At 35.6% G+C, this 17,683-nt stretch overlaps 1 protein-coding gene across 1 annotated transcript in view; it reads right to left on the reverse strand.

The window, feature by feature from the left end:
- The window catches only part of TIPARP (TCDD inducible poly(ADP-ribose) polymerase), a 32,210-nt gene that overhangs the window by 11,564 nt on the left and 2,963 nt on the right, over positions 1-17,683 (reverse strand). Inside the window, exons 2-3 of the mRNA XM_023223355.2 lie at positions 16,468-17,425; positions 929-1,097 (exon numbers count right to left, since the gene is read on the reverse strand). Of these exons, the coding sequence (XP_023079123.1) occupies positions 929-1,097; positions 16,468-17,384 (1,086 nt within the window). The 5' untranslated portion in view covers positions 17,385-17,425. The remainder of the gene's footprint in view (positions 1-928; positions 1,098-16,467; positions 17,426-17,683) is intronic.

Here is a 17,683-nt window from a genome sequence, read left to right on the forward strand (position 1 = left end):
GATCCACCTGCCTCGGCCTCCCAAAGTGCTGGGATTACAGGTGTGAGCCACCACACCCGGCCGTATTCTGAGAGTACATTTTAAACCGCCTTGTATTCTCTCTGGAAGGCAGATACTAGTGATTACTTAAGCTTACTTAGTTTAATATTGTGTTTTATAATAATTAACATACTAGGTTTTCTTCTTTTGCTATTGTCTTTAAAAATAAAAGTAAGGTAGGTAAGTTGTTCTCCCCTGTTGTAATGCTGGAAATGAACTTAAATTGAAAAAGTCAGATTTTTGGAATGTGAAATTAATCTCTAAAGTCCATCTGAGGATGTTTAAACGACTCACAATTGCCATTCAGAAGCAAAGTAAACCATCATTTTAAAACCTTGCTTTGAGACTGAAGGGCTATTATCACTGTCTCAGACTAAGGATGCAAGTGTACATAGGAGAAAATTGTAAATAACTGATTTCTCTGACCACAGCTCAATGAACATTTCCAAGTACTTCTTCCAGAGACATGAGCGATTGTTTCCATTGGGCTTCTAAAATCCTATGTGTAACACTTGATCCAATCTCCATAAGCCCAGGAGCCAGATATAATCAAAAGTTATACCAATTCTCATTTCGTGAAAATTACTCCATAGGTGGCAACAGGTCAAAGTATTTCATCTCTATAATGTAAGATTCTGTGGAAAGCATTTTATTTATCTGATAATAGTGGTATACTATCTTTGGATTTCAAATTAATGGAAAGAAATAAATTTTAAGAAAAAGAGAAAAGTTTTCTTGTATCAATGAGACTCAATTTTATATTCATAAGCTGTTTGATTATATGCATAGTTCTGCCTAGTTACTGTTGTACAGAAAGAATAAAATAATAGAGGAAGAAAAAATAAATAAATTTGAAAAATGTACTTGTTAACAGAGAACCTGTAAATACCTCAGGATACTCTCTCCATCCAAAGTGGTCCCTACAGAAGAATTTCCAGACTGTGTGGTAAATAGAATTGACATTGCTAGAGGGTGGTGTGGACAGCCTTCGTAGTTGGTCAAATTCAGTTGTTTCATACACGTTCATGGCATTCAAATCTGCCCAAAATTCTTGTCCTCTAAAAAACAAACAAACAAACAAAAAAACCCCAAAAACCTGTTAATACATTTGTAAAACAAAAATACCCAAAAATCTCATTGGACATTAAAAATATATAGCATAGCCTGTTGGTAGAATTTTCTAAACTTGCTTTACCTGGAGTAAAAGCATATTTATTGCTGGTTGTTTCCACAACATCCATTTCCTACATGCCCTTTCTAATCAAGACCAAAATTTCTAGGCCATGGAATTATAGTAAGATTGATTTAACCCCACAGCACCACTGGCCTAACCCAATCAAAATAAGCCCACCCTCCACTCTACGGTGGGCTGGCCTCAGCCATACAGGGAGTCAGTTTTACTATGAAGCTATGTAGAAACTAAATATAGACAAAAGAAAATTTCTCTTGAAGCTTGACCTTTTTTTCAGAGGCCATCCGTTTACTTGAGCCAACATAGGAATACACAGTATTGCCTGATCAAAGACAACAAAAGAAGGGAAAAATAAAATGAATCCAGATAAAGCCAGTACTAATCCACCCAACATCAATATTATCTTTTATCCTGTGGGCTGAAAAATGTTGGCAAAACATGAAGAAAAAAATAGTTTGGATTATTATGAGGTTTAGCTTTGAGAATATTTTGGTCATCTTATTATCTGGTCTACTGCTGCTGAATCATTACTTTACAAATGTCTCCACACTGCTGGAGGGGAAGTCCCACTATATGAATCAGACTCATTTAATAATTTATAAAAGGTAGACCAATAAAAACATTTGTGTTTCCTCTTTTATGGAACTTCATTAGAGTTGGAAACATTTGAACCATTATTTCAAATAACTGGCATAATGGTCATTGTACTCTTCTTTCTTTTCTCTTTTTTGTGTATGTTTGAAAGTTACTATAAGAAAATATAAAAAATTAAATATATGATAACAGCATAGATATTGTAGCATAGTCTACCACAGATTTCTAAATGGATGTCTACAACACAAGAAATACTCTAGATCTAGTGGCATTCAGAAAGACTGGTACATGTGAAGTCTAGTTGCTGAGACAGATTTTCCCAATAACTAACTTATTTCCTTGCTGTAAATTAGGATTTTGAAAAGGATATTAAATTTGATCTACAGTTGCGCCATTGCACTTCCAGCCTGGGCAAAAAGAGTGAAACTCTGTCTAAAAAAAAATTTGATCTACGGGTTTTGTTAGCTAGCACATTTTCCAAAATTTGCTCTTGGAATACTTGTTTCAAAAACTATTAACAGGTATTCTGTGCACAAAAGATTCTGCAGTCAAATATTTGAAAAACTGATTATGCAAATACTTGCCATTCTCCATCCGAATGTTCACAATTTATGAATCAGGTTCTACACTGAAAAAAACACTCAATCATATAACCAATGATGCCAAAAAGTATGGCACTTATAAAAAGCAGTATACTCCTTTAAAATTCCTAAAGCTCTTGCCAATAAACCCCAAACTTCTTGCTTAGTAAGAGTACTAACTAGTTGGATGTGGTCTCAAAAACAACATATAGTTTTAATTAAGCATGAAATAAGACAATATAATGTAGTTTAAAATAATATTTGGCCACTGTTTTAAAATGATTTATGGTAAATAGGAATATTTAATTCAAACAGAAAAATGTTTCTGGGAAATCCTAAAAAGTGAAACAAACAGACAAAACACAACAAAAAAAAGTCCTGAAAACTGGAACTCCTATGCCTAAATTAAATGTCCTATCAAGTTGCCTTAAGCAATTTTCATTAACTTCAGGAGAATCTGATGTTATGATTGGGAAGTGAGATAAAAAACTTTCTCCCTGTTAAGACTGTTTCAAGTTTCTAAACATATTTTTCCTGCTTTAAGCTTATCGCCCAGCAACTGTTCCCAATTATGAGTCACAAATCCTCAGTATTTCCTTGAAGGAGTTCTTAGAACAGCAGTCATTATGTTAACATGCATTATAATATAAACAGCCAATGCTTTTTGCTGTTTAGTGTCAGATTTTATTCTGGACATCACTCCAGCAATTTCTGTTTAAGCCTGTATTACTGAGACTTCATAGATAATGATTTGCATGAGAAAGACATCTACAACTGCAGCTTTTGCTACATTCTCATGCATGTCAGTCCTTTGGGCATTATGAAGTTTCTACGACAAATCCTAATTTACTACAATCAACTGTTCTTTGGATTGATGTATCAAAGTACTGTTATAGCTCTATTTGATTTTCAATATGCTTTTTCTAAACTTGACAGAGACAAAAATCACAAATTTGAAAAACATTAAATTATCTTATTGTGAGATTAATTTTACCACCTGCTCTCCCTTAAACAGGGAATGCTTTAAAAATCTAAAGCCAAGAGGTTTTTTCCTCCATAATCTGCATCAGCATAAATATGTGCAATATGGATACTAAATGTTCAACAGCCACCACATTCTTCCTTACCAAACTATTGTTTCCTATTATCAGAAAGCAGTTACGAGTCATCTATATGTGGTAATCGTGATGGTGGGCTCTACTGGGCAATACACAAAGAATTAAACAGATATAGTCCCTGTCTTCCAGGAGTGTTAAGAGAGGAATAACTAACAAAATGTAGCCAAAGAAGCAGTACATCTGCCTGTCTAAATTCATCAGTGGCAAGTACATTCAGGAAATAAGAGACAAAGAAAAAACATGCAGCAATATGGAAGAGGAGGTGGTTATTGGCATCCAGTAATGGATAAACATCAGGAAAATTAAGAGGTTTTACTTTATCAATCCAAGATAACTTTCTGCAAGAAAAAGAATCTTAGGAGCAGTTTAAATACAGGAAATATCACTGGTAAGTAAAGAGCTGTGTGTAAGAACAAGGAAAAAGAGGTCTCCAAGCACTTTGCTTCTTGAAAGAAAAGTGGAGACAGGATTGGTACAAGTAGCTGGAAAAGGAGACCTTCTAAACAGGGGTATCTGAGAGATGAGAAAATGGGAACCTGTAAATTCCTATAAGGGGGTAAAACAAGTGATGTGAGAGACTTCAGGCAACGAACTGAGGATGCTTAAGTCCAGGGTGTCAGAGCCTTAAGATATAAGGTTAGGAATTTAAAGTATTGAGCAGATAAGTTAGAATCAAAGCAGTAATTACAGGATGTTGGAAACTGAGCAAGAGAGCCAGTGCTAGAGATTGAGGGTGTCTTTGTAAAAGCAAGGTGCAATAATCCTTGTGGATGAAAACTCCGTCTGGCCTAAAGGCATCTCTGAGGGATGGCCAAAAAAGAGTATGAGTGATAGCCACTCTACAGGAGGATTTGTATCTTGCTATTTGTATCACATGGCTAAATCCATCAGTATTCTTTTATCTAAGATACAGCCCTATCATGAACCAGAAAAAAACAAAACCTTGTGAACAGATTGCTGATTTTTGCTATTGAGGAAAGAATGAAATTGAACCGCTGAAATATTAAAAATTCTGTTTTTGCATGTCTCACCAACACACCACCACACATCCCGCTATAAGAATCCATATACAACACTAATTTAAAATGCTGAAAAGGACGCCCATTCTCATAATTTAGATGCTTTGTAACAATGGTTCTCCTCTTATTCAACAAATATCTACACATACCAATTAAGCCAACATTTTCCGACATACATTACCAATGCACAGAGCACCAACACCCACACTAAGTCAGAAAGTATGCCACACACATTTCTTTAATAAGTATACTAATATCTTAGTATTTAAGATCCTGAAGAGAAAGTAAAAAGGACCTATGACATGAATAATAAACAGAGTTGGAATGCAAACCAAAACTAAAAAAGAAAAAGATGCTAAATGAAATAGAAAATAGTAAGAACACAACTTCTTTCTCAGATAAATAGCTCTTGGGTTTATGCATTTGGGAGCTCAGTAAAGAGTGTAATCATTTTAGGCACTTTCTCTATTTATAAAGTGTTTGTAACCAAGAAGAAAATGAGACCCAAAAAAAGCAAAGTAATTTAAAGTAGACACATTAATTTGGTACTGGGCTCTGCTTTGGTCACAAAAAAGTGAAAAAGGCAAAATGACACAGAGCACCAATCGAGTGGGGAAAGGAAACCCTGTGGCATAGTGGGAAATGTGGCACAAAGGTGGTCAGAAGCAGATGGCCTACCTCTGCTGGGAAAGGTGGTCAAGGGAGTTGTCCCAGAGTGGATAAAATGTGAGCAAGGTTCAGCTACCAGGCAAACAATGGGAGGCAGGACACCACATGCAGAGTGACTCCATGTGTAGAAGCTAACCAAACAAGGCACACAAGAATAGTGTGCAAGAGGCACACCCAGTTCATGTGGGAGGTTAGAGTATATGTATCTATGAGAAATAAGGGATAAAACTGGACTGGATAAGTTGGCTTGGGCCAGATAATGAAGAGCTTGGTTTGCTGTGTTAAGAAGTTAGGTCTTGATTCTATGGGCAGTAGGAAACATCAGTGAATTTTCAACAAAGTCCAGACTTGCCTTTACAAAGGTCACTCCAATTGTAGTGGTATAGAAGAATGATTTACTTATTTATTTTTGGCAGTGGATAGAGAAAACCATTCATCTGCTAAATATTAGAATATTTATCAATATTATTCTATGAACAGTCATCTATAGTTATTAGAACTGCACATGAGACATATGATGAAAGAGGACTAAGGAGGCAATGTAGGAATGATTTGAAGTATTTAAGAGTTAGAATTTAACTGCATGAAGGATAATTACATGTGGGGCAGAAGAGAGTGAAAAGAGAGTAGGATGTGTCCCATGTTTCTGGTCTGGGTGGTTGGATAACGGTGCTATTAATGAGACAAATTACAAGACGTACAGCAGGTTTAAGTGGGAAGGTGATAGAAATAAAACATAGAACTCAGACTTTGGCATAGGTTGATTAAATACAAAGTTTCCTGAACCCTACTCTGCACAGTTTTAACCAGATCGGTAAGACTTCAGAACCGTGGCTTCCTGCCTGTAAGAGTTAACTGGTTTCTACAAGGATAAGCCTGTGACCTCAAACTAATTAACACATACCTTAATCAGCTAGACTCACCATATACAATTAGTAGTGCCCTTTTATTATTATGATGTAAAGTGAAAATACCTCTCAAAAGGGAGTGTCATAATGATACAAGGATAAAGATTAAATGCAATGTGGAGAGTACTGAGGTTCTGCTACTGACTTGAGACAGGCATGACAGATGGGATATGTTTGCCGCTGCTAAAGAATTTCACAGGCAAACAATATATAGCTGGCTTTTGATACCTGGCTTTGATATTTCCAGGACTCATTTAGCAATGCTGGAATATCTGGCAGCTTATATCCCTTCAAATATGTTACAAGGTGATGAGAATCAAAGCCATGGCATACACAATACCAACACATTTTGTGAAAACAGTGTAGTTATTAAACTTCAGATAACTATGTATTTGTAATTTTCTTCTTAGAAGCAAAACTGTCATTTATTCTGTTGCTAATTAAGATTTTTGCTAACACTGCCTCAAATAAGTAGCAGAGGACTGTTGTGGGGGGCGGCAATAAAACTTATTCATAAATGCTTACATCCAAAGCAATATCTTTTAACACTCACCAGAGGTTAAATTTTTCTTTCACTTTTTTTTTTTTTTTTTCTTTTTTTTGAGCTAGGGTCTCCTTCTCTCACCTAGGCTGGAGTGCAATAGTGCCATCTAGGCTCACTGCCACCTTGAACTCCCTTGCTTAAACTACCCTCCCACCTCAGCATCCCCAGTAGCTGTGACTATAGGCACGCTCCACCACACTCGGCTAATTTTTGTATTTTTCTGTAGAGACGGGGTTTTGCCATGTTGCCTGGGCTGGTCTCAAGCAATCCTTCTGCCTCAGCCTTCCAAAATGTTAAGATTACAGGTGTGAGCCACTGCACCCAGCCTCAGAGTTTAAAATTCTATACTTAATTACCACACTATGACACTGTAAAACTATTAACATAAAACTCAGATCATGGATTTATCTAAATACCTCAAAAGATTTTTGGGTAGGTAAAAGTGTTCCCCACCTTAAGATACAATGTATTTCTCGGGATCAGTTCTTGAAGAAGTGATCATTAGGCAAAATTCTATGTTGCTGCTCCCTTGGTATCTCCTGAGACATCTTGGAAATTCCTGCTTCCAAGAAGGGAGCAAGTTAGTGGGAAGGATTCTGTCTGAAATCACATTTATCTGTGTGCCAAACCTCATGTCTGAATCATAAATTGTTAGACATCTGTAGTCTGAAAAGTCATTCTAGAAGTGAACGCAGTGAAATGAAAAAGAAAGGATAAGAGATAGAAGAAAGAGAGGCAGGTAAGTTTCCTAAATGAAAAAAGATAATCTGTTTTTAAACGTTTTAATTATACATTCTCCAAAAGCATGCAGAGAACTAAACAAACATAACACAGCTTATTCTCAAAACACACTGATGCTAAGACATGGTCATTTGCATACATCTAGATGTTTGCTAAACCCCTAATAAATAATACCACACAATGAAGTCCACTGGCCCCAACGCAACCACTAAAAGCAAATTATAATATCTACTTAAGGAAAAGAACCTACTAAAATATTGTTATGCTGGCTTATTTTGTTGTTTGTTTTCTATTACAAAACTACAGATCAAAGCAAAGAACACAAAAAGACTTTCCAATAAAATGTGGATAAGTCTAAAATCTTTCATAAATAAAAATTACACTTATAAGATCAGAAGATCTCATTGCCATCTATTTATGGTAGGGTGGGATTAAATTTTGCACCATGAAGGTACCAGAAGTGTCATACAGCCTTAACTTTTATTCAAGTTCAGTCACATGTCCTAAGATCACAGAAGGTACTATAAGTGAGACATACTTCGCAACCATGGCCTGATGAGAAAGTGAAACTTAATTTCTGTAAGAACAGCTGGGATAGAAGACACAGGTTAGTTTTTAAAAATTGGTAGCATGCCTTATACTACCTTACATTATGCAATCACTGATTTTTATAAAGAAGAGTAGATATCCCCTTTGTTAAGAAAAATATTTTTAAAATTGAGGTTTCTATCTAATCTCAAAGTAAACAATAAAAAATGTCTCCCATGTATTCAAGGCACAAATAGTGGTTAATTCAATTTTTTAAATATAGAATTTGACATCCCTTAAAAAGGAATAAAATAAATGTGTTTATAATTTTTTTCTACATAAATATAATACTATATGTAAATGATAAAATTACTTAAAAATAAGTTGCTTTCAAATACCTCAATTCAGCACTCATTTACACATAAATACTAGTTATAGTTATCACAAAAATATTTTTTAATAATGCCTAGTAAGATATAAACTATTAGCTTAATTTATTTCTGCTTTGACTTTTAAATTACAAATGATTCCCATAAAAAGGTTTTTATTCAGAATTTTCTATTACTTAGCTTTGGCTTTTTCCCCCATTAGTCCAGATGAACTAACTGATCAATGAAAGAATCAGAAATATACTCATTGGTGACTTACTACGTATTTGATGCTAATAACCCAGAGATGAGTAAACAGCTTTCAGGAGACTAGAGACTTGAATGCATACAAGCAAACTATATAGAGAGAATTCATCACTCTGATAGTTCTCTAAACAAATTGCTGGAGAAAAAGACTTCCTATAGAAAAGACAGAGAGTCTTTTTATTGTCTAGGTTTTATAAGCTATAACAAAACCTTTCAACATAGTCTTAAATTGGTAACTTTTTCTGAGGGAGTTGGATTCTACAAAGCCAAGTTTCTGTGATAGATTCAATTTTATCAGTTAAGAGAGTCGAAATTATTTCTGAGTAACAAATTTGTAAAACACTTTACATAATGCTTCTGATGTCCGCCAGGATTTGGATAATCCAAATGTCAGAAAGCAAGCAAGCAAAGGTCCTTCTGTTTCACATACTTTGCCCTGACTCTGTTGGGGATGTCTTTCTTTTATTAGGATGTAATTAAACCTTAGAAGGCAAACCCAGTGTTTATCCTGTGCTAATTTTTACTCTCTAAATGCCTGGAAATGAAAGAGCTAAGCCAGGTGACAGTCAGAAACCAAAGACCAACCACAGCAGGAAATTATTTAGAGTATTTTGTGCCGTTTGCCCTCTCTACACCTTGATCAGCTGCAGGAGCTGTGAAGATCACAGGGTGCATGCAAGATTCTGAAAGCACATGCATTACAGCAAGCAAAGTTCACCCTTTGATCTCCACCCTTGCCATTCAAGTGCTGGTGAAAAATTAGACCAAAGATGATCATCCAAACTCTTTGGCTATATAAGTGGGAAAATTTAAGAATTCTCCAAATTAGTTCAAAAAGAAAAAAAAAAGCTAACGTAATAAAGAGAAATTCTTGTAAGTGTAGCCTAAACATATTTTCTAATCATTACAAGAAGTACTATGTTTCAACATATTATTCACAAATCCTTCCTTAGAGGCAATAGCATCAAAACAGAGAACTTCTATTTGCATAAAGAATACAAATTTACTGAACTCTTCCTCAGACAACTTAGTCATGGGAGATTCTCAACGCACTCCTTACACAACTTTTTGTGGTACACATACTCGAAAGTCACTGGTTTCTGTAGAAGGTGAAAAGGAATAGTTGCTCTAGCATTCTCACTCTTGTAAGAACTTATCCTTTCATTGTGATGACCATGCAAAGGTTCTTTGTCAAGTGGCTATTACCAGTAAGTAAACAGCACAGAGCAGAGAAAGATCCAGGAGACAGATACATTTTGTTGTGTGGAAACGCAAATAGGAATGCTTAGTTAACTCTCTTCTATGCTTGCCTTAGTAACAGTAACTAGCTAAGTCAGCAAGGAAAATTGGAAGTTCCACAAATGACAATTAGAAGTTTATTAATGTCATCAACTTCTAAAATTTGAGTTCCTAATCACAGAATTGATTATATTTAGCTCAAGTCTGCAATACTGTCCTCTTCACAGACTGAATATAAATCTTTACAAACAGAATTTATTGTACATAAAATCCTTAATTTTCAAAAACGTATTTCAGAACATATCACTTGTAATTTCAAATTCCCTATTAACAAGGAATTATCTATATTAAAAATCTGAAGCTTTCAGTTACTGTGTCAGGGATTGGGGTGGATTAGGTTTAATGTCTGAAGGAAGAAATTTTAAATTGGGGTGAGTCTGTATACGGTATAATTTTCAGCCCCTAGAAAGCACTGTCATAAACAATCTATAAATATAAAAATAAGCCCTATTTAGTTTTGTTAAAGAAATTCCTTCACATCAGCCGGGCGCAGTGGCTCACGCCTGTAATCCCAGCACTTTGGGAGGCCGAGGCAGGCAGATCGTCTGAGGTCGGGAGTTCAAGACCAGCCTGACCAATATGCAGAAACCTCGTCTCTACTAAAAATACAAAATTAGCCAGACATGGACACACATGCCTGTAATCCCAGCTACTCAGGATGGCTGAAGCAGGAGAATCACTTGAACCCAGGAGGCAGAGGTTGCGGGAGCTGAGATGGTGCAACTGCACTCCAGCCTAGGCAACAAGGGTGAAACTCTGTCTTAAAAAAAAAAAAAAAAAAAAAAAAAAAAAATCCTTCACATCTAATATGTAGCTTGTTTGCTCCCAGAAATGGTGAACTTCAGATGCATTTTATTCCTTGTACAGTTTATGTTTAAGGTGTTGCAAAGTAGAGGTAAAACCAAGATCTCAGGCTATCACCTATTTCAAACCCAGAATGAAAGGGAAAATGGCTTAACCTTCAGCACTGTGGTCTTTTTCAAAGATAAAAAAATCTTTCGAATTCACTTTACCTTAAGACCCCAATCTTATTATAAAAGGGAAACTCTACTACTTTTACAAAGTGAATTTCTTTCAAAACTCCAATTTGAACTAGCCATACAAGTTGTGCCAAAATAATTATCTTGCAATTTGAAATGTTTTTTTCCTTTGCAAAAAATGATATACACATGTACTAAGTTTTCCTTCCACAAAAAGACAACTGCAACTCACAAATTGGAGACTGATAATTATTAAAGGTTGTTGGCCAAGGTTAAGAGGACTTAAGGTCCTAATTTAAATGCAATCCAGAATCATCACCATCAGACAAAGGATGCAGAATCTGGTGGTCTCAAATCAGGAGATGATAAATAAAAATAAAAGAAACCATGGGAAGAAAGTCATAATTTCAAATAGCTGTATTTCTGTAGCATTCCTTGAGTAGTCAAGGTTTGCATGGACTACATACTGCTTTACCCTTTAGGAATAGCACCCAAACCCAGAATAAAACTGAGGATCACTGACCACAATTAGAAATACACAGAAGAACTTATGAAGTTTATCTTTGCTTTATAGTAGATTGTAAATCTATGATCTAGAAATTCTAGTATAATAGGATAATTCTAGTATAATACAAAGTAGATTTACAGGGACGTAACAGAGTTATCAGTCAAAAGTAGCATTTTTTTTTCATGCCCATTATGTGCAGAATGAAGTTTTAAATCCTGAATGGAGTTACTACTATAAATTGAGCACCCCAAATCTGAAAATCGGAAATGCTTCAAACCCAAAACTTTCTGAGCACCAAGATAATACCCAAATGCTCACTGGAGCATTTCGGATTTCAGATGCTTAACCGGGGCACTATGCAAATATTCCAAAATCCAAAATCTGAAACACTCTGGTCCCCAAGGATATTCAACTCGTATTCCCTTTTTTTCTTACTTACAATAAAAAGTAAGAGCTTTGGATTTAACTCAATGATAAAATACATAATGTATCATGCAATTATTTTTAGGGTATGCCACATAACCTTATAAGCTATTTCCTCCAACTGTCTGATTTAAAAGTTATAAATCTTTTTGACAAGGTTCATTTTCATTACCATAAATACATCAGGAAAAGAATGACCCCAACCTGAAGCCAGGTGGCAGCTGCTTCAAAAAGTCTAATTTGCTTGTTGATGAAAAACCAAAAAGGGAATAAATGATTGCTATTGATTCCCATGATAGCTCTACACAGATCCAGTAACTTCTCTGGATTAGTATAGATAGAAGCCAATTAGTTGTATTTCATATGTAAATAGTAGCATAAAGAAGTACAAAAAATAATTCATTGGATTGCTTTATCCTAAAGCACAAGGCACACATTTTGACAGTCACTTCAAACACAGTTCTTGCTTATGGAGCTCTCTTAGGCAGAAATTTTTAAAATAAATTTAAACTCATCCAGCTGTGTATATTCAAGAACTACCAAAAGTCACAAGGCATAGTAAGTTTCAGCTGTTCTCCTCTCTCCAGTGTTATCAATAACACATAATGAGTTAGTTCATACATCATCACAGCTGTGCACGCCACAGCTAACTTGGCTAATTTAACTACTCCAGTAGAGTTTAGGAGCTTGCCCTAGTTTAGCTAATTCACTATGCAAGTCATATAGGGATTATAACAGTATATGCTTTTTGTGATCATTAATATACATTTCTCTTTTATATAGAGTTTCTGTGAAGTCATCTAATGGTACTGTCCCTTGGACAGATTTTAAAAATAGACTTCTAAGGGCAATTAGCAATCAAAATCACTCAGCAACTAAAACTATGACAACACTCTAGCCTTAAGTCTTAAAGCAACTAAAACTCCTTATCAGTGAGCATTAATCTCAAAAGAAAAAAACCCTGTCCTCTGAAAAAAATTAATAATGGATTTAGGGTTTGCAACTTTCCTCTTCCTCTTCACCTCCACTCTCTTTCAATAAATTCAGAATTAGAAATAATCACTGGTCATACGTGCACCTGCAGGTAGCCTCCAAAATAAGGTTTTCAGTGTGTCCCTTCTTGATAGGTGGAAATAACTAGAAAATTGTTCTGGCTCAATTTAAAATGAATGTAATATGAAACTAGTGGTGATCTTGTTTGCTAAAGAGAGATTTGCACAACCTCCATAATTTCAATTATCCACAACAGTACTCCACAGTGTGCAAGGCTCTTTTAAAACTGCTTAATTCTGCCATCCAATGTCATCGTCTACTAAGGATGAGTGCCTACACTGTTCAAGACTGTGCTTTCTTAATCTAAAACACAACACTCAATGTTGTTTCTCAACTGTATATTTGGAATTTGGAAATTCTCCAAGGCTCATCTCATGTGCAAAAAAGAAGCCTCAGCATCTATATCTGGGAAGTTCATACACACTAGTACGCAGTTGATGTTGGCAATGAACGTTTGTAGATGTACAAAAGCAGAATGAGAAAGCAAAGTGGGATTACATCATAATTTCATTACAAGGAATAAATAAGCATGTATTATTGAAATCCTTTCTTAATGTGCTTTTAGTATCTAAGCATCTTGACTAAAAAGTTGGAAAGGTCCTGTGAATTTATCTAGTTCAACTTCCTTTCCAATTTCATTCCTGCGAATAAAATGAACACTATACATCTAATTTAGATTTAGGTATTAAATCCAATACATTTGCAAAGCTAAATAAAAAGATTTTTATCTGTACAGTTTGAAACTATGAACTTTCGTCTCTGCTAGAGACCCAGAACTATGAACTTTCCCCAAGTATCACACAATGAAGATGTTATGGATACAGAATATAATGATTTACCAAACCATATAAACTACTGAAAACAGTGGGATAAACAACTGCCATTCATTATTCATTATTTCTGAATCCAAAGACTGCTGGTTCCAACTTGGACATATACACAGCTGAACACACACTTCCTGGTTATGTGCAATCTGCACAGATAGACCAGCTTTACAGGCCTGACCACAGAGATTAATAGCTTTAGCCAAATAATGTGGTAACCATGTGAACCTGGGCTGCTTCAGCTTGTTTGTGAATCTCTCAGCAAGGCTCAACATGCCGTTATCTGCATCTTGTTGCCAGGAAACACAACATCGCTTTAGAATACAAGGAAAACCAGGTTGCAATGACCACAGGTCAACTTCCCAAAAGCCTAATTTTTGACACTTAGCTATCTACTATATTACAACATTTCTTCCTGTAATCTTCAGAGAACTTCACTTTACTAGTAATTTAACAGTTAACACTTTTTGCTATTTTCCCAGGATAGGACCACTTATTACCACTAACAATGTAGTAAGAGCAATGATAATTATAATAATTCACTTATACTTTTCTTCTCCCAAGTGTCAGATAAACATTAGTTTACTTCATTAAAAATGATTTGGAAATCAAGCACCCATTGCAACTACCTCATAATACAATAATGCATGCTTATGGGCCTGTATCTATGTCTATTCTTAAGCAAAATAATCTTACCAAAGGATAAAAAATACCCATATGCTCCTGACCTAAGAATTCCTGGATTTTCTAGGATCAAAACGATTGTCTTGCCTTGTTCTCATGGTAACAGAATGTCATGTGTTGGCCAATAATCCTGCTAGTTTCTTCCTGATCAATTCAAACAGATAGAAATTTAATGTACCAAGATGCTGAAATACTCAGCAGACTGGAAATTTGCTTCATGAGAGTGAAATGGGAGCCACTGTTCTGCAGAGTTTTGCAATCTGGAGATAGAAGGATTAGAGTGGCTTTGAGAGTATATAAAATTAATTACCCTTGACGTAGCAATTAGAATTGCTAGCTCATAGGCAACAGAGATTTTGGAAAATACCTTATTAAAAAGATTTTTAAGATAAAATGGAAAAACATTTTTCTCTTCCAATGCTGATTTAAAAAAGTAAGTTAAAAGTACTTAGCTGTATTATAAGATTTTCACTACCGAAGCAAGGTGGAATCTTGAATGTAATATATTATCAAGATAATACATTTACAGTCAGGAAAACTACACTCTTGATATGACCTTACTTTTATCTCATAGGGTCTTCTATGTAATACTTTTGAATTTGGGCTTTATACTGTTTCTCTTCTTGTTCCACACTTCCCTTTTGAAACACAAAATGCAAAGTTCAAGTCTCATGATAATTAAGTTGCTAAAAAGACACATGGATTTCTGTACTATATAACTGAAATATTAAAATTATTAAAAGACAATCATTTACCTATTATTTAAGGGGAATGAGATAAATGAAAAAAAAAAGACCAAGTTTCTGTAACATGAACAAGCTCTCGCACCAGTCAGAATTCAGAAGGTTGACATGAAAACTATCAGAATCAGACAACTTGGAAATGGTTTACTGCCACCATTTGCTGACTCTCTAAATACATGGGTAGTGTAAACCAACATATCTGTGAACAAAGATGACTCTTAAGGAAGTGTTTTCTCCTGGACTTCTGGGATGGTATATTCAGTGTATTTCCACTCCCCTCTCCCCACCCCAATATAGGTCATGCATCTCAGTACTATACCAAGCCATTCATTAGCTATGAAGCTGTTAGGTTGCCCTCATGGCCTCCCCAATCAGGCAGCATGGACAGAAGTGCTCTTCTCTCCCTTTTAATTTTAATCCTTACTCTTGGTCATACACAAATAGCTATTAACACCACACACTTTAGCTCCTTCTATGCTACAGGAGAAATAACTTAGACATGCAGAGATTAATGCTTATTATATAGCCATTTTTGCACAAGCAACTTTACATCAGGCAACTATCATTTTCTTCATTTTAAATTTTAAAGAAGAATTCAGATGTAGAAATACCAGTTCCCTGCCAGTGAATGCTGCTTAGACATCCATACTAAAAGAACTGAGTTACATGTATACACACATCTTGCATACCAAAACTCAAGGATAATTGTTTGAGTAATAAACATACCTTAACATAAATTCATCCCTTCACTGATTGTTAAAGGACTCTTCCAAGTCAAAAAAAAAAGTATCCTAAATTGTGGAAAGTTTATTTTATCTATAATATAAACTTAATGGAGAAAAGCTCCAAGGAAACTAATAAAAAGATCCAGAAGTATGGGAGGAACTTCTGAATCACTCACAGAAAAGATGTTTATACCATTCGAAATGAAGAGGACCACAAACATCTCTCGACAATACTATTCTTCTTTAAAAATAACAGCTATTCAATATGCAGAGCTTCAAAATGAAACAAATTAGGTGTTCATTATTTATGTTATAGTAAGATTCACCAGACTTTCTTTCAAAAGCCAGCTTTTCTTGGGTGATTAAAACAGTATTTAATTCACAATATTTAATGTATGTGCAACTTCTCAGTCACACGCACGTTGAACTGAGTGACATATGAATTGTTCAAATCATAAAACCTTCATTGTCTGGTTGAGTTAATAGCCTGCATTCACCCACCATGAAAAATCAGGATAGCACAGTCAAAAGAATAATCGTGGAAAAAAAAAAAAAAAAAACCTGTTACTACTGAAAGAAACCACCCTACTAAGCTTTTAGGCTTCTTTACCTTCTCTATAGCATTTAACAACAGTTCTACAAATTGTTATAAATACATACCCATACTTCATTCTCATTCTATCATTTTCTGGGTTACAGTAAAATCTTTCCAAGTGCTCCTGAGAATCATTGAATACACTCTGCCACTTTTGAGTAGTTGTCCTTTTGATCTGCCAATGATATGGCAAGACGGTGTGGTGCTTCAAACAATCCCTGCCATAAATACAAGTGCCCTGCAGAAAGTCCATGCAAATTTCAATTCCGTTCTCTTGGTGAGTGTGGTACTGCAACTGGTTCACCAGCTCAAACACGAGGTCAAGGGAAGCCTCTTCGCTTTTGTCCTGGAAGAGCTCAGTACTCAGTTTATCACTGGTGTCCAAAATGTACTGGATTGTAAAACTGTTTTCTTGGAAAACGCCTGGAACATAATCTATGACTTTGTCTAAGCAGTCAGGACTAGTAGGAACATCACTTGAAACTGGGTGCAAGAGATCAGTCTGGAAGTGACCTGCTGTAGAATCTGCCACCGTCCCACTAAGGGTTTCTGATGGAAAGCTGTGATCTTGGATTGGAACCACTTGTTCTGGAGCTTCAGTGGAAGGATGGGCTTCTGGTATCTGGTCCCCAACATTTGTCCTGTCAGGTATCAGAACAGACATATTATTTTCTGCTGGTGGGCATGATGAATTGATTTCCATGGCTTTCTTCATCATAGGTTCATGTAAGCTGTTCTCATCTGTACTCTGGTTCCTAGATCTAAAAACCCCATCAAGTGAGCCAGATTCTAGAAGAGTGTTTAATATTGGCCTCAAAGACCTCAGGGTTCCAGTTCCCAATCTTTTCTGATCCTTTTTCTTAAAACAAGTCTTCAATGGAGTGATCTTCTCAGAGAGTCTCATTTGGCATGAAAAGTTATCAGGAGGAGAGGGAGGCTGCACTACACAGTCTGGCTCAGGTTCGGTGGTTTCCATTTCCATGATGTGGATTAGTTCCAATTGCTCCTCAGAGTCGAAAAATTCTACGAGGAAAGGAAGGAAGATGATCATTTACAAACTGACAGCAACTGGATTTCATTCATTCACTAAAATGTTTTGTTTTTGTCCTAATTCCCTGAAACCATTCCTCTTATACTATATTTAGTTTTTACAGGCCAATGTTAAATTTTATTGAGAAATTAAGGCTCCAAAGCACCCAAGGCTATTCAAAAGCACACAGCAGGTAAAAGTAGAAGAGTCTTTCAATAGGCCATTGGCATGCATTTGTGGGCTGAATACAC

The sequence above is a fragment of the Piliocolobus tephrosceles genome, chromosome 2 (genome assembly GCF_002776525.5).
Source record: "Piliocolobus tephrosceles isolate RC106 chromosome 2, ASM277652v3, whole genome shotgun sequence".
Taxonomy (NCBI): Eukaryota; Metazoa; Chordata; class Mammalia; order Primates; family Cercopithecidae; genus Piliocolobus; species Piliocolobus tephrosceles.